Source organism: Macrobrachium nipponense, chromosome 3 (genome assembly GCF_015104395.2).
Source record: "Macrobrachium nipponense isolate FS-2020 chromosome 3, ASM1510439v2, whole genome shotgun sequence".
In the NCBI taxonomy this organism is placed as follows: domain Eukaryota; kingdom Metazoa; phylum Arthropoda; class Malacostraca; order Decapoda; family Palaemonidae; genus Macrobrachium; species Macrobrachium nipponense.
The window spans coordinates 25,549,468-25,570,445 of NC_087202.1; the positions used below are offsets into that span (position 1 = coordinate 25,549,468).

General features: G+C 39.9%; 1 protein-coding gene across 7 annotated transcripts in view; it reads right to left on the minus strand.

Moving 5' to 3' along the window:
* Positions 1-920: 920 nt before the first annotated feature.
* LOC135221664 (fibroblast growth factor receptor 3-like) overlaps positions 921-20,978 on the minus strand; it is a 206,729-nt gene continuing 186,671 nt past the window's right edge. For all 7 annotated transcript variants that reach the window (XM_064259370.1, XM_064259371.1, XM_064259368.1 and 4 more), the window contains exons 10-15: positions 20,609-20,888; positions 11,276-11,571; positions 10,336-10,529; positions 9,611-9,751; positions 9,263-9,368; positions 921-4,707 (exon numbers count right to left, since the gene is read on the minus strand). In XM_064259370.1, the coding sequence (XP_064115440.1) occupies positions 4,621-4,707; positions 9,263-9,368; positions 9,611-9,751; positions 10,336-10,529; positions 11,276-11,571; positions 20,609-20,888 (1,104 nt within the window). In that variant the 3' untranslated portion in view covers positions 921-4,620. The remainder of the gene's footprint in view (positions 4,708-9,262; positions 9,369-9,610; positions 9,752-10,335; positions 10,530-11,275; positions 11,572-20,608; positions 20,889-20,978) is intronic.

Below are 20,978 nucleotides of genomic sequence, written 5' to 3' on the forward strand. Positions count from 1 at the left end.
AAGTTTCTCTATATGGAGTATATGTCAGACAGTCTCCTAGAGACTGGCAGCAAGTAACATGGAGGAGTTGGACATACTCGTAGCGGGACAGAAAGGCTCCTAAACTTCCTCCAGGTATCAGAAATTATTTCCACCACTGTTTGTCCGCCAGGCTAAGTATATTGTATTATGTACTAGAAGAGGCAGCCGCCCTTCCTAGAAATGTGAATTTGTCAGTCTGCTGCCTTTTGGGTAATGTCTCTCTGGAAAGCCTTCTTTTTAATTTGGTATGTTTACACTTAAGCAACACCAGAATAGCTTTATATAAGTTTCTTGAAATTCCCAAAGAAGTGTTTGGTTCCATAACCAAGTTTTTGTTAATCACCACAAGACAACATACTAAATAGCTGCAGGTTGTTTTTGAAATTAAAACTAATTCCTCATTAAAATAAAAGGGACTCAACAAAGTTGAAAAATATTTCATATGTTCCTAAATACAAACTTACTTTACCAAATACCTCTTCCCAGCTTCTTTGATTGGTATCTTCTTGCCAACCTGCTTTGCTTGCTGAAATAGTAAATGAGAAATATGAAATTATGGGTGGGGGACACTTCATAATTAAGAGCTAGTTTGGCTATATGAGATGAACTTTGGTTAACAGAGATGACTTGGGACATACTTTATTCTCAGATAACATTACTTTGTTCTGAACAAGAAAGCATAAGTAAAATATTAATGCAAATTACTAAGAAGATTGATAAATATAAGTTAGCACTGCTGTGTTCCAGGCAGTGTAGTTAACAAAATGCAGTTGGAAGTTTTTATTTAGAGGCATCAGAATTTAATTTTTCTTTCAAGTGAAAATACGTACCTGCAGTTCACTAACAAAAACAAATGTAAGAAATGTTTTTAAGTTTGAAAAAGGGTAATAAAATTTTGTGTTGTGACAACAACGATTTATTTAGTGTGATAATTTCATATCTGTACATATAGTAGTTTGTTATAAAACTAAAGCCACCATTTCAAAATGAAATACAGTATCTACAAGAGTGGGACAGCCTCTTAACTATACCTATAGTTCATTCAGTGCAGGACTCTGCTGGATCTAGCCTATCCCTGTAATAAATAAAAAAAAAAATTCTCCATGAATTGTAATGAGGAAAATATAACAATTCTCCTTTTTGTTCTATAATGAAAAGTTTAAAACATAACTTTTCCAATGTTTAGAACTTATAAGTACATAAAGTTAATGACTATATTTATCTATATGCATCAGTATCAAATACACACCAACCTGCATTTTTCATATTAGAAGAAACTATACAAAATCTTATTTACATGACTTAAACCACTATGCTTGGCATCTGAGTTAATCACTGACGATTATCTTCAAATGCAAAAAGGCAGGTGTCCAACATAAGAAATGCTGTAAATATGCAAATATCTATAGGAAAAATCTAATTTTGGCAACCAAAGTCACTGAAGGTTGAAAAATGGATTTTGTGCAATTCTTAATAATAACATAAACTGTATACTATAAAAAAATATTAAATAAAATTATATAGTATTGCATTTACAAACATTTTTCATGTCTTCACACATATATATATGTCAGATCTGAGGTGCTATCTCGATATCTTATTCAATACTGATGCAGTTACATATGTAAGCCTTTGGCATAACTCGACACTTGGCACATTAAGCACTGTGCAGCTGAAGGATTTAGCAAATACTTTAAATACCTCTACCATCGATGCAAAAGTGAAATAAAGGCGGCACCTATTCTTTTATTGCACATGATTTAAGAGCATTAAACTTAATAGAATACACATTAGTGGTGGTGATATATGTTTCATCAATTATTTTTGGGGGATATACAATACAATCAAAATAACATACAATTTGTTACCTAAGCAATTTAGCTGGAGATGAATTGTGATAAATCTTCAATCTAAAAAGATCATTCAGATGACACCATTTCTTCAGGAATGATAATTCAGTACCTTGACACTGATGGTAAAAGTATCTCAGCATTGCTCTCTTTCATAAGCACAGTTGAACAGTAAGTGACTAGGACATGAGAACCTATGGGAAGAAGGGTAGATAGAAATCAGACCCAATATCCTGAATAGCCAGTACTCATAGGTATTTAATATAATGAAAGAAAATGTTTCTTTCAAAAAAAAAAAAGTTACAGATAAAGTCTTTAGAGTAACCTTACAAAAAAATTAAGTACTTTCTGAACTACCTGTTTGTAAAAAAAGTAAGTACAGTACTTTCTGTTGTGTGAAACAAATTAGCTGATGTGTCCAATATTTTTGTTAATAAACATTAGATTTTTTGGTAATACAGAACAAAGAATTGAGTGGATACAATAGATGCAATGACAGGTTCCCCTGTAATTTCCAATATCAATTGCAATGCAATACATATTTTTACAGTGACATCAACTGCACTATGACACTTAACACATTAATATGGTAACTACTGAAAAAGAAACATTCATAGTCTAATACATAAAAAGTAGACATAAATTTTGCTGTGGGATTTTAGTAATTGCTTGGCTTTTTCTCTAATAAACATCTTATTTGCCTATATGTGCTATTATGCAGTTTCACAGAAAAAAGTGTGATCTGTCCTTGAATAAATACTGCCTCCGCCCTTCATTATTTGACGTGAAATGCTGTTGCATAGTAACTAGTGAACAAAATCTTGATAAAAAGGTGTTCCTTGTAGAAAACACATTTGACATCTGGAGAAACCTAAACACTATTAGCACCATTGTGATCCATCCAAATATGAAAAAACCTTTATCTAGCCAGGTGGGCCTGTTTTACAATAATTTTAACAATTTCAAATTATACCAGACCTCAAACAACCCCACTAAATGTAACCATGAGAAACTATAGGAATTTAAGATGTTCCTCTTTATTCATGTAATCAAGTAATGATTGTGAGGTAACATACCTTTCTCTAAATGCAATACTAACTTGATCCTTTACCGAGTTAAATCTATGAAATTCATCACATCGACAAGTACTTAATAACGAATGCATTGTAAATTCTTGTTTGTCACTATGTTCAAAGCCTAACTCTGAAAATAATTACCTACTTTGATCATATTGTTCAAACAAATTCAAAGTTGATAATTTCAGGAGGTTAAAAATTTTTAGTTTTTTTTATGTGAAAGCATTTAAACCAAATTAAAATGTTCAAATGCCCCCAATGTACTGTTATGTAATATCCCAATAACATTATAGTACAGGACTGGAGTCATGGCCAAGCTATATTTTCTGGTTTTGTGTAATTTACACAAAAATTAATGGAAAAGTTCTAGAACTTGGCAAAACACATCTAGTACTCAACTGGCTGACAATTTATGACTGACAAAATTTACTTTCCCATGGTCTCGCATATGCATAAACAATCACGTATAAATGCAAGTCTGGTACTACTAATTCTGTAGTTAATATCTCCTTAACTAGCATTCCTGTACTCCTCTCAGGTGTCAAGTAAGTAGACTGGCATTATGGTCTGAGCCTCATCTCATCTTGAAACTGACATGGTGAAGTATCCTTTATGTTCTGCTGTGATTCCTAAAGTTTCTGAAGAAAATTCCAAGAATTTCATCATACTGCACAAAGGAGCCTTGTTGATGCCCTTGTCAAAGTCAGTTGACCAATCTTTTTCTAAGTTGCCCCTGAGACAATAGCTGTCACACATGATCTTAATACAGATAACGCCACATAACATTATACACACCTAATCATTTATCAGATTCCTGTATATTTACGACACAGTTGCTTTGCTTTTTAATTTGTCACCTTGATGAATGGAAAATGATTTACTTCCATGACAAAAACATGGGGAGAGGGAAATATGGCACTTTTCCTACATTACCAGTAATAGACTTTGAAATGTATTACAATGTAGGAAATTAAGAATATAAATATCCTTTTATAAATCCCTTGTGTTGGATTTATAAAATAAGCACCATTAAAACAAATGAAGAAATTAATTTTCTGTATCACTTTTGAGAGCATATCTGTTTTTCTAAAAAAATAAAATAATCTACCTGAAGATAGAACTGCAAACATTCCTCATTTGCACTTTAATTTTACCTCTTAAGAGCTATGACTGCAGTTACTAGCACTCAAATCTGTATCATGACTGAAGCTGTGAATAGAACAGGTAACATTTCTACTTCACCTTCCAAGTTCATTTTGGTACTGGCTTTTTAACAGTGTGTAAGAAACACCCACAAACTTTTCACTTACAAGAAAAATATACTGTCTTTCTTTTGTGTTCACTCATTTCAAGTTTACACACTTCATCTGAACACTATTTCTGTAGTTATCTTTGCTTGCACTATGCACAAGTTCATTTACTACAACTGGCAAATCTACCATGATGCAGCATACACAGTAACTTTTATATGTACTAACTTTTTCAAACAAAAATGTTTGAAAAACATTTTTGTTCTTTCTTGTCAACACTGAATGGCTCATGGTTGACCATAAACCTCTATGCAGTATCCAATCCAATATCAAGAGCTTTACACAGTCAAGCTACTTCTGAAAGTCTTTGGATTTTATCTGCTATTAAGTTTGTTCTGCTTCCTGACAAATTTATGTCAGACTTTAACGTGTAATTGCTTCGGACGTTAGAGATGAATCACAGGTGCAAGGTGGTGTGTCCAAATGAGGCATGGAGAGATCCAGATATTCCTGTAATGAAGATAATTTGATGAAAAAGAGAGAAACACTTATTTATTAGAAAACATCACTTATCATCATAATCAAATAAAAAAATGGTAAAAGTCTCATGAAAAAGAAATACAGTTGACCCCCACATATTCACGGTTAAGCATTCGCTGCTTCACCTATTCACAAATTTTTCTGTGGAATCTATCTCCAAATTACATTCAGTCTCTGGGTTATGTCGGACTTGGCTTACATTATTCCGAGGTTACAACGCTCTTCAAATATATTAATAAAAAATGATTTCCCAATTAAGAGTGCAAATTCCGGGTTTATATCACCAGTTCGACAGAAGACTGAACTTTATTATGGCTCCAAAATGGCAGAATGGTCAAAATTTGGGGTTTTTTGATGAAAAGCTCAATCAAAATGCAGGTTATGTACATTGTTTTCAAGATGCCTAAAGGATTAAAATTAGTTTTCTTCCTATTTTCAGCTTACATAGCATAAGAATGGAACCTCCACCATTACCCAGGGACTGTCTCTGTTTGTAGAAAATTTGCTTCTTTGTGGATTTTATTTTTGTCACACAATATTCACTAATAACTGTTTCCATGTTATTTTTGTGACTAAATAATTTTCTATGATAAAAAATTATTTTACGTACTACTTTTCAAATAATATTAATTTAGGAATAACGTGTTCTTCATTAACATGGAAGTAAACAGCAAAATATCAATAAAGAGACTTATGTATATCAATTTTTGCCCCTAAATCGGCTTTCTCACCTCGCTCAGAAATGATATTGAAATATTAAAATTATACTATTACTGTAAAGTGTTTTAGGATGATAGTTTAAGGTATATTTGGTGTTTGAACTATTAAAATAGGCAGTTATAAGCATTTTTAAAGGAAATCTTTGATGTTTGAATTATTGAAATAGGTAGTTATAGTTTTTTAGAAGGGATGTCAAGCATTTGCGGATTTTAGCCAATTGTGCGTGGCTGTGGGATGTATCCACCACAAATACCTGGGAGTAACTGTACTATATTAAAGGATAGTAACAATAAAAATTTTTGTGCGACAGAAAGTTTTCATATTTTACCAAACTCATATTTACCTACTGATACCACCAGCCAACTGTCATCCATGGCACTAAAACCCTACCAGATAATTGCCTTATATACCCTGCCTAATGCAGTTATATGTACTATATACTCTGATTTGCAAATTAACTATCATATGATCACAAGACGTTAGAAAAAAACACTTGTATTCTCAACTGCAGTGCACCCTATGTTAGCTGATATTTTTATTGCTGTACTAAATCTACTGATACTTTGATTCTTAATATTATATCAGCAAATCTTTCATAGTTAAGCAAGTACTATAGTATGTTACTGTGTTTGGCAAATGTTTAACATTGTGATGAATATACTGTATTGTTTCTTAGTACTCTATCCAAAGTTTTGCAATACCAAAATTTTTTGGATAAAAACTTACAATAGTACTGTCTGGTAACTGTTTGGCAATTGCACTAAGCCAGCCCACACAACTATTATTGTGGCTGGTAAGTTTTTGTTTTTGTTGTCAAGGATGTTACTGTTATAATTCCATGACTACTAATACATGAAATATTGGATGCATAGTACCTGTAATATGAATAACACTTTTCATGAAGGATATACAGTACGTATGTACTTACGTAGAGTGAATTACTTATTCTTTGCATATCATAAAATATTTCATGCCATTAATTTTGGATACTCAGCTTATACAAATAAACCCCATAACTGATATACTAATCTTCATGAACAGTAGTGTAACAGTTTTTCACTTTTATGCAACACCATGTTTTCTCATCCATCAGTAATGATCAATGACCTCGAGACATGAGGTGTCTTCCATTTTATCTAGGGGAGTCAGTAGACTCTTCTCACCCACAGTGGAGTGGGTTCTCTGCAGATTATATTTAACAGTTATGGAGAACACTCACACCTCTTGTCCTGGACTGGGTTCTGAGTCTTAGTCCTCTTGAATGAAAAGGAAAGAGGGAACGCTTACCCACCAAATGCTGAATGAGATGTGTGCCAAGTAACTCCCCTACTCTCTTCACCAAGGCCAAAGCCAGAAGAAAGACTGTCTGCAGCATTAAGTCTGTCCAAGGAACTTGACAGAAGCTTCAGTAGCTACTGCAGCGACTGGGGATGACTCTACCCATGAAATTTTACCTTCTCCAATGATAACGGATGACCTAGGACCACTGCCACAGCTGAGAAAATGTGCCTGCCACTTCCCTGAGAGTGCTCAGACAAGAGTCCACTTGGAAGGCTCTTCCTGCTGCAGAGTCCAAGAGCATAATCAGATACTTTATCAGTTGATCATGATTTCCAGATTGAGACTAAAAGCTAGCAGACAATCTCTGTTCTAAAGAAGATGTTTCCTGGAGGAAGCCAGAAATAACCAACTGTCAAGGTATACACACCGCAAAATGCAAATGCACTTGAAATGGGCCTAAGGTGAATACCAGAGTAAACAGCTAAGGAGCTACTGCCAGTCCATAGCACATGGTCTTGTACTGGAACTATGTCTCATTGTAGACAAAATAGAGGTGCTTCCAAACATCTTGATGAATGGGCATTTAAAAGTATGCATCCTGTAGGTTTGTGAAAAGTATGATGTCCCTCTCTCTGATGGAAAGTAACCCATAATGTGAAGTTTCTCTCAAGAAATTTGTTTACTGTGCATACTCATTCAATGTTGAAAGGTTTCCAAACTCTGGTTAACATCCTTAGGAGAAAGAGGCAGCTGTAAAAACCTGGAAACCAACAATCCATCCTTCCAGGGTGTCTTCTCTATCACTGCTTCCAACTCCATCAACAAGGCATGAAATTTCCACAAATCTAAAATAACGTGGATACAGTCTCAGTGTTATAGAGGGGGGTGGGTGGGTTGATAGTCATCCTAGAATAGAAGCCTGTATCCATCCCACAACTCCGCTTCTTGTTACTCTGCCCCAAGGTGTGACAGGTAACCCCATACTTTTGACAGTGGAGGAAGGGGACTGCCACTCTCAGTGACACCCTCCCTTCTTATTTTTTTCTCCCTTCTTGGAGTGATTGGAGCAAGAGGAACAAAACCACAAGGAAAACTCCCCACCTTTCTTGGGAGAGGAAGAAGAAGGAGCCTCCTTTCTTGAATTTTGAGTCCAGGCTTCTTCAGTGCACCAGATGTTGAGGGTTTCACTGAATCTAAAGGGTTGATGACAGGTGTTTTCACCCATGTGAGGGTTTGAAAGGCACAGCACAGTTGAGGCGAGAGTTCCAGAAATCCTGCCTCCAAAGCTCAACCTCAACCTTCCTTGGCAGAAGGTACTAGTGAGCTCAACACCTGAAAGCACAAGATGGGAGGGCAAGGGGGTGATCCTCATGTCCAAGTGGGCATGCATGGTGGCACCAGCCCAGCGTGAAGTACAATGTTCACCAGGCAGGAACTGGCACCTCTGCTGTCCTGCCTTAGGATTTCCCCTTCTTCTTCCTCTTGTGCAAAGGAAGAGAGTTCAGGCATGCGGAGAAGGAAGAATGGTGAGAGCACTATTCCCTTTTCTTTCAAGACTTCTTTCTCAACTTCAACTCCCAAAGGACTGGTAGAGGCTGGAGGATAAGTTAGAATGCCTACTGGATCAGCAACAGGCAAAACTGCTACTGCAGGGTTACCATTAGCAGATGAGGTGGTTCATCTTTCTTCCTTCCTGCAGAAGAGTCAAGGAAAGCAGCAAGTGGTGGACTACCTGGAAAGTTAAGAACCCATCAGATTTCACAAAAATGTTCAAATGTAGGGCATCTTCTTACTGGCTTCCTCATTTCAGATGCACTTCTCCAACTGAGATGGAGTCAAGAAGCACATTCTTCATAAGGAAAGGGACAAGTACATTCCCTCCACCTACAAAATGGTGCTGGTCATGTTTCTTCTCCTTGGAGAAAATCAAAACCACTATACACAAGGCAAAGCAAAATAAAAGAACACTAAGGTGAAAAGGAACTATGGTGGCAAGCACACAAAGGAGGTGAAAATGAACTACGATGGCAAATTTCTTGTGATAGCAGTCAAAGGAAGAGTGGAGTTGTGAGATGGAGGCAAGCAAAGGTTATCCCCCTCTCACCCTCTACCTCCATCAGCTAACTACCTTGTTACCAAGATTTACCAGCTGTTTCAAAAAGTACTGAAGGATACTCCTAATACAAAAGGAGCTGGTTGTATCACTGTAGTAACAATATCAAATATTGTTTTCTGATGTTAGATCCCAAATAATTCTGGAAAATTGGATACTATAGTATTCTGTATTGCAATGTGCAAAAGTTAAAAGAGTAAAAGGTCAGTCAGTAAAGACTTAATATTATACATGACCTACTCAACCTGTGTATCTGTGCTCTTGACTAACAAAACTTCCAAAAAATTCAAGCAAATTCAATATCAAAGGTTATGCATATTACAACTTACACTGTTCTTGAACCTTATTTAGGGGTAAATTAGGACTCCTATGTAATCACAAAAAAACCCATATATTTAGTATAGTACTTACCACTGTTGATGATAATGTAAGAATACGATCCAAGTCTTCAACAAGTTCCTTGAATGTTGGTCGCTGATTTGGTTGGTAACGCCAACATTCACGCATGATCATGTATCTGTTAACACATCAACAGCTTAAGGGATATATCATGTGAAAACAAAATATTCACTCATAAATATAAAGCATGCCTACTAAACACTTTCATTTTCATGCACACTACTATCTGACTTCTGGAGTGAAGAACATAAAGAACATGAAACAACTCTTTAATATACAAAATATAAAGGATAATATTACTGATAAAATCTTTTATCTCAAGTAGTGAAAAACTTTAGTTTAGAAACAAGGCCCACTCACATTTCAAGTGAACAATTGGTTGGCTTTTCCATTCGATGTCCTTCTCTTAAAAGCTGGAATAGCTTCTCCACTGATGGCACAGAAGGGTATGGTGTTCCACCAAGAGTCATTATTTCCCAAAGAAGGATGCCAAATGCCCATCTAATCAGGAACAAAAAATAAACACTGAATCCTCTAATATATTTATGTAGAGAATCATTGTAATTTTAAAGTATGTAGTGCTTCAAAAATAGTAAACAATATGTCCATAAACAGGTTTCAAGTAAACTATTTATCAATAAAGAATGCTGTACTCCTGGTAGAGTGTAACACTGGATACAGATAATACTGCATAGTTAAGTCTTGTTAATTTTTCAGGTTATTGCCTTTAGAAATATTGTAAATATCTCTGAAACAGCTGTATACTCAACATACTTTTTATAGTAACAAAATTTATTTATTAAGAGTACAATACTTTGTCACATAGTTGACAAAAATTAAAGAATTTCAAAAGCGGAAAGATCATAGGGTAGAGATACATCTAAGCTAAGGGATGGAATTTTGGAAGGAAGAAACCCCCAACAGAGCTCTCTTTAACAAAGGACAGAGGTAAAGTAAAAGTTTTTTGCTAAAGAAAGAATTCTATTAGTGCCAATGTATGAAAGAATAGTCTCTTTGTACACTAATAAGGCTCTTCCAAACAGATATCAAAGTTAGTGAAAAAGAAAAATTCTTGTAACACTTACACATCAGACTGAGAGGTATACACACGATGGAAGAGAGCTTCTGGAGCCATCCATTTCACAGGCAACCGTCCATCACTTGTCTTTCGGTAGTAATCTTGACTGTGAATGTCACGTGCCAAGCCAAAGTCAGCAATTTTCATGATGCGGTCTTCACTGACTAGAACGTTACGAGCAGCAAGATCACGATGAATGCACTGTAAAGCATAGCATAACTAAGCTTCAAAACTACATAGAAACCACAAACTAAAAAGCAAAACCAAAAATATTTCGTAAAATCATTCTTAATGTGCAAAGAATTTCTGATGAGTGGATAAAACTGGATAAAAAAACGCATTATTTCTTGTCACTTCCATGACATATCAAACTTATAGCCTCAAAGTATAGCTCATGTTTCTGGTCAAGGAAACACGAAGAAGTTTAGCCCAAATGAAGAAAATATAATGTACGTACACCAATACAATCTTTACACAATGAAATTTTATCCCTGTCATATACTTCAGTAGTTTTACTGTAATGCAATTTATTAAAATCACTGAATCATAATCTTGGTCATATTGGCTTCCTTGAAGGAATAATTCTTTAGTAAAATGAAAAATTTGGAATTAGGCTACAAAGTGTTAAAGAAGTTGGACTGATAAAGAGATCAAAGGGACTGGAAAAAAGTAAAAGACATAAAGCAATGCAGCTGAGGGATGAAGGATCACTACAAAGAACTGTTAAGTGGTCATTTTGGAGCACAAGGCACCCTATAGGCAGTATCCACCATTCTGGGTCCAGTTGTATGGTGAAATTATATGATTATTTAGGTTTCTAATTTCCTTAAAAGAACATTACATTGTACTCAAATACATAGCTATTTGCCTTCATTCTCACAAATCATGGACTGTGAAGCAATAAAATTTAAATAGAATTATTCCGCAAAAATAATAAATTTATTTACCTTTTTTGATGCAAGGTATTCCATGCCACGTGCAACCTGGTAAGCAAAACTGACTAAATCTTTCTGTGTCAGAGCATCAGGTTCTTGTCCAATGGCACGCTCATAACCTGAAGATGGCCTGTTATTGCGGAGATAATCTCGCAAGTTCCCATGGGCCGCATACTCAACAATCACATACAAAGGGCCATCTTGAGTACAGCAACCCAGTAAGTTGATAATGTTAATATGAATTCCAATCATCTTCATCATTTCCATTTCTGACACTAGGTCCATAAGCTCAGCGTCAGTATGGCCTTCTGTAAGACATAACATGAAATCAGGTTAAATAAGCCTTTATCAAAGTAGTTCATATTTAAAAACCATGCTGGTGGACAATTTACAAAAGTAGAAATGTGTACCTACAAGAAAATTAAGTATCATGTAAAAATGAAATAATAATAGTACAATAAGGCACCAATGAATATCATCCACAGGATACATTCACTGCATACTATTTTGGATTGGTAAGACCACAATACTTACATGGGTGAAAAATTTTGATTACTTCTCCCATCATTTGTAAATATATAATATTTCATACATGACTTAAAAATTTTGGTTTAAGGAAAATAGATGACGATACACTTAAAATATAAATACAAAAAATTTTAAAAAGTATTTTGTATTTTTTCCTTGAATTTGAACCGACACTGTCATAGATGAATATTAGATGGTGATATGTGTTTATAACTGTTGGGGCCAAGGTTATGGAACATTAAAAATTAGAGTACAAAATTGTACAAATTTGTTGGTGCACTTATTTTGACATGGACAGAGGAAAATGCATGTTTAATACCAGCTGCTTGTTGGGCATACAAGAAAAATTCTTGTGGCTACAATGTTATTAAATAAAATGGAAATTAAAAATTTTATTATGATGCCAATTAACTGGTGGTCACTAATATTGATGAAATCTTGGGGACATTCACTAAAAGTACCAAAGGTCTCTTCAGTCAGAATTGGAAGAACAGGTAATGAACTCCAACAGCATCTTCACCAATTTCATTTCAAAATTTCAATGCCTATAGCTTCATTTAAGTCACAATGTACTAATGTAGGATGAAACTCAAGAATTATGGACATTAAAATACAACTTGTCCATCCACTACATGATGCCTGTCAACTATAGCGGAGAATGTTAACCTATGAACAATATCTCCAAGGTAAAAGACTTCAAAGGTATAATTACAACGCCTGTTTTTAGACCTAACTTTTTTTACTGATTAGTAGACCAGAGCAAAGACCAGTCCAAATTGTACATAAGCTCTAACACTGATCATGTCATATCAAGCAAATTAAGCATTTAGTGATTTATCTGTAAATCTCAAAAGCTACTCAAAGAGCCACTGTCACCACCATTTGTATAAATGACTGACCAAGCAAATAGCTTTTAATTATAGTCTCTCCATAAAAAAGTTCCTAAAAAATCTCAGGTAAGTGAAACCCCTGTATTCGCACACTCCGAATATTCGCAGACATATATTTGCAGATTTCTCCCTGGAACATATACTCCCATTATTCGCAGAAAATTCGCCTCTCTGTGGTATTTTTCAGTGAGAAATATCCACAAATTAATGTTTTTTTTTTTTATTAATTTCACCATAAAATGAACTTTTTGTGATACGTAAAACTAGTACTATTAAAAAAACCATGTATAAACATTTTTAGTGGGATTTTCTTGAGTTTCAACTAACAAAAATGATATTGTTAAACTACAATAAAGTTTTGTACATACTTACCTGGCAGATATATACTTAGCTATAGTCTCCGACGTTCCCGACAGAATTTCAAATCTCGCGGCACACGCGACAGGTAGGTCAGGTGGTCTACCTTACCCGCCGCTGGGTGGCGGATGTATGAACCACTCCCGTTTGCTTGTCAGATTTTTCTCTTCCACCTGTCTCCTGAGGGGAGGCTGGGTGGGCCATTAATCGTATATATCTGCCAGGTAAGTATGTACAAAACTTTATTGTAGTTTAACAATATCATTTTTGTACATGAACTTCCCTGACAGATATATACTTAGCTGATTGGCACCCTTGGTGGAGGGTAAGAGACAGCTAAATAATACAGGTAAGACGGGAAACAACTAATGTTGTAGGATATAAAAACCTTGGTTCTCACCTTTTCAGGATGAAGACTTCATAGATACTGTCTCTGAGTCTGCATTGCCTGGAGAGCTACAGCTAGGACGTGACCTGATGCTGAAAGACTCTCGGATCTACCACTGGGATATGTGATCCCCTATTGTGGTAGAATCCAAGTCGGATCCTGTTAGAGGGACCTTGTCCGCTTACCTAACAGATCCTTACCACTACCTCTGCAAGGAGCCAAAACCCACCAGACCACCTAACCAAAATACAAAGGGTTAATATTACGACAAAAAGAGGTGCCTCCTGCAACCTCTTTCAGACAACCAAAAAACACCAATATAAAATATAGGGTAACATATAAAAAATTTACACAGGATAAGTTTCAGCTCCCTGCCCCAGCACCGAATCCGCCGATACGAAAGGACCCAAGGGGCGAAGCATTTATCATATGTGATTTTTACATCACGTAGGTAGTGGTTTGCGAAAACCGATTGGCATCTCCAAAAAGTCGCCTCCATCAAGTTCCGCACAGACATATTTTTTCTGAATGCAAGCGAAGTTGCGATGGCTCTCACCTCGTGAGCTTTCACTTTCAGTAGTCTAAAATGTTCTTCCTTACAGGCAACATGTGCCTCTGTAATAAGGCTTCTCAGAAAAAAGGAAAGAGCATTCTTCGACATGGGCCGAGTGGGGTCCTTTACAGAGCACCAAAGCACATCTTGATTAGCCTTAAGTTGTTCCTTCCTCTTAAGGAAATACTTCATAATTCTCATAGGGCAAAGAGTTCTTTCAGGCTCTTCCCCTACTAGAAAAGATAAACTATGAACTTCAAAGCTCCTGGGCCAAGGCCGTGATGGGTTTTCATTCTTTGCAAGGAAATTTGGAAGAAACGAACACACCATAGAATCTTCCTAAAACCCTACATTGCCCTCGATAGCTTGGAGCTCACTCACTCTCTTAGCTGTAGCTAGGGCCAAAAGGAAGATAGCCTTCTTCGTCAGATCCTTGAAAGAGGCTAAGCCAGGAGGTTCGAATCTAGACGATCCAAGGAATTGTAGAACTACGTCTAGATTCCAGTTCGGTACTACATGAGGACGCTTAATGGTTTCAAATGATCTAATAAGATCATGCAGGTCCTTATCATCGGATATATTTAAGCCTCTATGCCGAAATACCGCCGCCAACATACTGCGGTATCCCTTAATAGTTGACACAACCAGATGACATTCTTCTTTGAGGAAAATAAGGAAATCCGCAATTTGGGTCACAGAGGTACTGGAAGAGGAAATGTTCTTCCTCTTGCACCAACGTCTGAAGACATCCCACTTTGACTGGTATACACGCAAGGTGGTGGAAGGTCCTCGCTCTTGCGATTGCTTTAGCAGCTGTTGCTGAAAAAGCCTTTCGCTCTGACCAAACTTTGGACAGTCTGAAGCCAGTCAGACTGAGAGCGAGGAGATTTTTGTGGTACCTGTCGAAGTGGGGTTGTCTGAGTAGATCGCTCCTTAGCGGGAGCGATCTTGGAAGGTCCACCAACCATTCCAGTACCTCTGTGAACCATTCTTGGGCCGGCCAAAAGGGAGCGATTAAGGTCATTCTCATTGAATCGGACTCTACGAACTTCTTGATGGTTAGCCCCAGGATCTTGAAGGGGGGAAACGCGTAGACGTCGAGTCCGTTCCAGTCTAGAAGAAGAGCATCTATTGCTAATGCCTCCGGATCCGATATCGGAGAGCAGTAAGGATCCAGCCTCTTGTTCTTTGACGTGGCAAAGAGGTCTATGTGTGGCCTGCCCCATAACTTCCACAGGCTCTGGCATACATCTAGATGAAGGGTCCACTCTGTGGGAAGGAACTGATCTTTCCTGCTGAGGAGATCTGCTCTTACATTCCTTTCTCCCTGCACGAACCTGGTGAGAAGCTTGATTCCTCTTTCTTCTGCCCACAGAAGAAGGTCTCTTGCTGTCTCGTACAGGGAGAAGGAATGCGTCCCCCCTGTTTCCTGATATATGCCAGAGCTGTAGTGTTGTCCGCGTTGACCTGCACTACCGATCTTCTGACTTTGGGCTCGAAAGCCTTCAGAGCCAACCACATAGCCATCAACTCCTTTCTGTTGATGTGCCAGGATACCTGGTCCCCCACCCAGGTACCTGACACTTCACTGGTTCCCAGAGGTGCCCCCCACCCTGTGTCCGACGCGTCGGAGAACAACACCAGGTTGGGGGTCTGGGATTGAAGAGACAGTCCCTTCGCAAAGAGGTTGGGATCTGTCCACCATAAGAGATGTTTCTTGACGTCCTGGGATAACGACAGGGAGAACGTCAAATCCTGAGAACGACGACTCCAATTCCGATGAAGAAAGAATTGGAGCGGTCTCAGGTGCAACCTTCCTAGGGAAACGAATTGCTCCAGCGAGGAGAGCGTCCCCAGCAGACTCATCCACTCCCTCACTGTGCATACTTCTTTCCCTAAGAAGGTTGTTACTCTCTCGAATCCTCGGGCTATCCTTTCCTGAGAGGGAAAAGCCCGAAAACTCAGAGAGTTCATCTGTATCCCGAGATACACACACTCTTGCTCGGGAATTAGTGACGACTTCTTGAAATTGACGAGAAGTCCCAACGCCTTCGTCAATTCTAAAGTTACTTGTAAGTCCTTCAAACAACGATCTTCTGAATTGGCCCTTATTAGCCAATCGTCGAGGTACATGGATATCCTCACCCCTTTCAAATGAAGCCATTGAGCCACACATTCCTCAAAATCCCCGTGAACACTTGAGGGGCCGTCGAGAGGCCGAAACACAGAGCCCTGAACTGAAAAATTTTTCCCCCCATCATGAATCTGAGAAACTTCCTCGAGGAAGGATGGATCGGTACGTGGAAGTAAGCGTCCTGTAAATCCAAGGAAACCATCCAGTCCCCTGGACGAAGTGCTGCCAGCACTGATGAAGGCGTTTCCATCGTGAACTTCTTCTTTTCTACGAAGAAGTTCAGGGCACTTACATCCAACACCGGTCTCCATCCCCCTGAGGACTTCGGAACTAGGAAAAGGCGGTTGTAGAAGCCCGATGAATGATGGTCTGTCACTAGTTCGATAGCCCCCTTCTCCAGCATCTGATCTACTGCTAGATGGAGAGCTTGATTCATGATGGGGTCTCTGTACCTGGCCGTCAGTTCCCTTGGGATGGTCGTCAAGGGAGGTCTTTCGACGAAAGGGATGAGGTAACCTCCTCCTCCCAAAATAGGAAAGGGTCCAAGGATCCGCCCCTTTTTGGGCCCAGACTTCTGCAAACTCTAAGAGTCTGGCGCCCACCGTTGTTTGAAGGACTTGCAAGTTATTTGGGGGCTTTAACAGACTTGGTGAAAGTCTTACCCCTTCTTGAAGGTCTACGACCTCTAAACGTAGAGGTTCTTGATGAAGACGCCCCTCGAAAGGGTTCTCGAACACTTGCCTTTTCCTTCTTAGCCTTGGTAGGGAAGGAAGGGCGAGGTTGCCGACTGTGCCAAAAGGTCCTGGGTGGCTTTGGCCGAAAGTGATCTCAAAATGTCCTGCACTCGATGTTTAGGGAACAACTGAGCAGACAGAGGAGCAAACAGCAAAGAAGACCTCTGGGCATGGGAGACAGACTTCGTTAAGAAGGAACAATAAACAGACCTCTTCTTCACGATCCCAGCCCCATACAGGGAGGCGATTTCACTCGCTCCGTCTCTTACCGACTTGTCCATACAAGACAAAACACACATGAGATCTTCTGGCGAAAATGACTCTGGCACTTCAATTTTCTTGGCTAGGACCCCCAACGACCAATCAAGGAAGTTAAATACTTCTAGCACTCTAAACATGCCTTTTAGCATGTGATCCAATTCATTCATTGCCCAAGTCGTCTTAGCAGAATTAAGGGCAGTTCTCCTTGTCGAATCTACCAGCGCCGAAAATCCGAATCAGCCGAAGACGGTAGACCCAATCCTAAGGACTCTCCTGTTTCGTACCAGAAACCAGCGCGTCCTGATAACTTCGAAGGAGGAAAAGCGAACATCGTTTTCCCCGCTTCTTCTTTGGAAGCCATCCAGGAACCAAAACTCCTCAGTGCTTTCTTCATTGAAAGAGTTGGCTTCATCCTCACACAAGAAGAACTCTTCGCTGTCTTCGCCGTTGAAAAAGTGAGTGAGGAGAAGGAGGAGCCGTAGGAGTAAGGGAATCCCCAAAAACTTGCAAAAGTAGCTCTGTAAGCTTCTTGTAAGAAGACACAGCAGCAGAAGTGTTCGGTTCCTCATCCGAACCTTCTAGGACGTCTTGTCGAGGCGAGCGCAGAAGATCCTTAGGTGACGAAGGGATCCTAGTAGGAGTTGAGCGAGAGGTTGGAGAACGCCCTCTCTTAGAAGAGTTCACATCCACTGGAGAACGATGAGAAGATCTGGGTTGTCTACGATGAGACTCCCTCTTCGAGGTAGACGGAATCTCAGCCGAAGGAGAGGTAGGGCTCCTACTCCGAGAATCCTCGGAAACATCCACAGGGCGCTTACGAGGAGGCGAGCGCCTACTAGACTCTTTGCGCCTATCCTGAGGCGAGCGGCTGCCAGGAGAAGAGCGCCTATCGAGAGCCGAGCGCTTGCGCGGCTCTCCATACCTGTCTAGTTGCGTACGATCAATGGAAGTTCGACTGGAAGGCGAAATACGCCTACTAGGAGAAGGCTGCTTGCGAGACTCTTGACGTCTAACAAGAGGGTAACATTCAGGAGAAGGGCGCTTCAAAGCTAACGAGCGCCTACCTGGAGAAGGGCGCTTCCGAGATTCCTGGTGCCTACCAAGAGACAAACGGTCAGGAGTAGTGCGCCTAGAAGCGGGAGAGCGCCTACACGGAGAAGGGCGCTTGAAAGACTCTTGTCTGCCCCGAGGAGAATAATCAGGAGTATGACGCCTTAAAAGAGACGAGCGCCTACTAGGAGATCGATGTGCAGTAGGCTCTTGGCGCCTACCTTGCGGGGAGCGGTTAACAGCAGGCCGTCTATCATGCACACGACTCCTACCAGACTCTTGATGCCTGTCAGGAGAGAAGTCACGATCTGACACTCGAGGAGAGTGACATCTGGAAGAAGAACGCCTACTTGTATAAAGGCGCCTTTTTTCTTAGGATCTTTGAGGCTGCTGAGGAGAAGTCTCACGCGAGGGAGTTGAAGAAATAGCGTGATGAGCAGGTGCAGTGCGCTTACCGGAAGCGGGAATCCAATCTGGAGAAAAAACTTCTTTCTCCATAGAGCGTCCTACCGATGTTTGGCGCCTTGAAGTCGAAAGAGAGCCAGGCGAGCAAGGGGGCTCACGCGAGCCCCTACCTTCATACGAAACCTCCCCATATGAAGGAGAACGCCTAAAAAGAGGAGAACGATCCTCTGAAGAGCGGCGCCTAGATCTCTTGATCGGAAGAGAAACGTCCTTCTTCCTACGTGATCTAACTGCTAGAGAGTCTGCTAGCGCCGTGATCTGAGCTTGAAGTCCCGCAAGTACTCTCGTAGGAGAATCTTGTTGTTCTTCCTCGGAAGCAGGCGCCGAGCGCGGAGCGCGAGAAGAAGAACGATCACAGGATTTCTTGGGTTTCTTCGCCTCCACCGACGATTCTTCCGGAAAACCTCCGGACTAGAAGCCAAAGGACTGCAGGGAGCCTTCCAAGCCCTCTTCAACGGGCGCGACGCATCCGGGGAGTTCCAACCTCTCTTCGGAGAGGGAGAAGACGAAGAGGAGAAGCATTGGCGTAGGAGCTCCTTCTTGTAGCGATCCGAGGCAGCCTGGGAGCGTACTTCAGGATCTGCCGAGGGGACGCCTGACCGGTGGGGGTTCTCCCTAGCCCTCTTGCGGCTTTCGACTTTCCTACTCCACTGGAACTGGGAGTCTGGAAGAGGTCTAGGCCTAGAGGCACTAAGGAGCCGGTCAGACGCACCCTCCACAACACTGGGGACACTGCACTGATCACTAACACTCTCCTTACCTTCCAACTGACGAATCTTCTGATCCATAGAAAGAATCGTGGCTCTCAGAGCTGCCGCCTCCGAAGGCGAATCTTCGGCTTCAGTGCGGGGAGCAGGGGCTGCAACTTGGGAAGAAGGTTCTAATTCTACGTTAGTATTAGGATCCACATCCCACTCACTCATTCTAGATCTACTAGAACTTCTAGAGGAAGCCTTACGCACTCTATCACGTTCCAACTTCCTAACATAAGAAGAGAGAGCCTTATATTCTTCTTCATTCAATCCCTTACATTCACTACAAGGGTTAGCAAAAGAACATTCATTCCCCCTGCATTTCATGCAAACCGTGTGGGGGTCTACCGAAGCTTTCGGCAACCTCACCTTACATCCTTCATTCACGCAAACCCTAAACAAAACCGAAGTTTTAACTACTGAATCTAGGTCAGACATCGTTAAAGAAAATCCAAATCAAAATCAAACCGGTCCACAATCAGCGTATGCCAAGCCAAACAAAGCGAATACGTCACCAAAAGAAGTCCAAATTAACTCCAGGCAAGCGAGAATAAAAAAACTATCGAGAGGAACCGACAACAGTTGTTATCGTTCCCGCGACAGAGAAAAATCTGACAAGCAAACGGGAGTGGTTCGTACATCCGCCACCCAGCGGCAGGTAAGGTAGACACCCTGACCTACCTGTCGCGTGTGCCGCGAGATTTGAAATTCTGTCGGGAACGTCGGAGACTATAGCTAAGTATATATCTGTCAGGGAAGTTCATGTACAAAATGGAGAGTTTAAAGCATTTTCATAGGGGTTTCAACTACTATTTTGAGCATTTTTATAGAGGTTTCAATTATTCACGGATCTTAGCTATTTGTGGGGGGGGGGGGGGGGGGGGGGGGGGGGGGGGGGGGGAGCTGGTATGCATCACCCACGAATACGGGGGGAACATTGTACCTTAGTTAAAGTTTCCTACAATTCTTTCCTTTAGTGAACTAATTAAGCTGCCATTTTTCTCTTGAAATACATGTTACATAAAGCATTTGCAAGCATATCTTGAACAAAAATTATATACCATTTAAATCATGAATGATGTAATGAAACACTACTTTGTCTTTTTCCCAATGCTATAATCACTATTGCAAATTGTATTTCAGAGTCCTTTATGGTCATTAGTCTTCTGGAACCACAAGGACTCTGCATCAAAGACTCTGTTATACCAACATTAACCATTTTCTGCCACATACCTTTCAGCATTTTTACTGCTACAGTAGTAATGATATCTGGTCTGTGCAAGCCCTGTACATCAGCTCTCACAACTTTTCCAAAGGCTCCTTCACCAAGTGACTCGCCAAGTATAAGTCTAGATCGTGGTAATTCCCAATCAGCATCTAGAGGCAGTTCGTACTCTGATATACTTGTCATTTCTGACCCGAGTCGAGATCTTGACTGACAACGCTCTATTTTTACTGTCGGCACAAGTAGTGGTTCTTGAGAGGCATCAGAATTTTGCCGTTCCACTATCACCTGGAAAATAATATTCTTAAATGAAAGATGCCATTCAATTTAACAGTAACTTTTATAACAGCATCAATCATAACCTAAAATATATCTTCA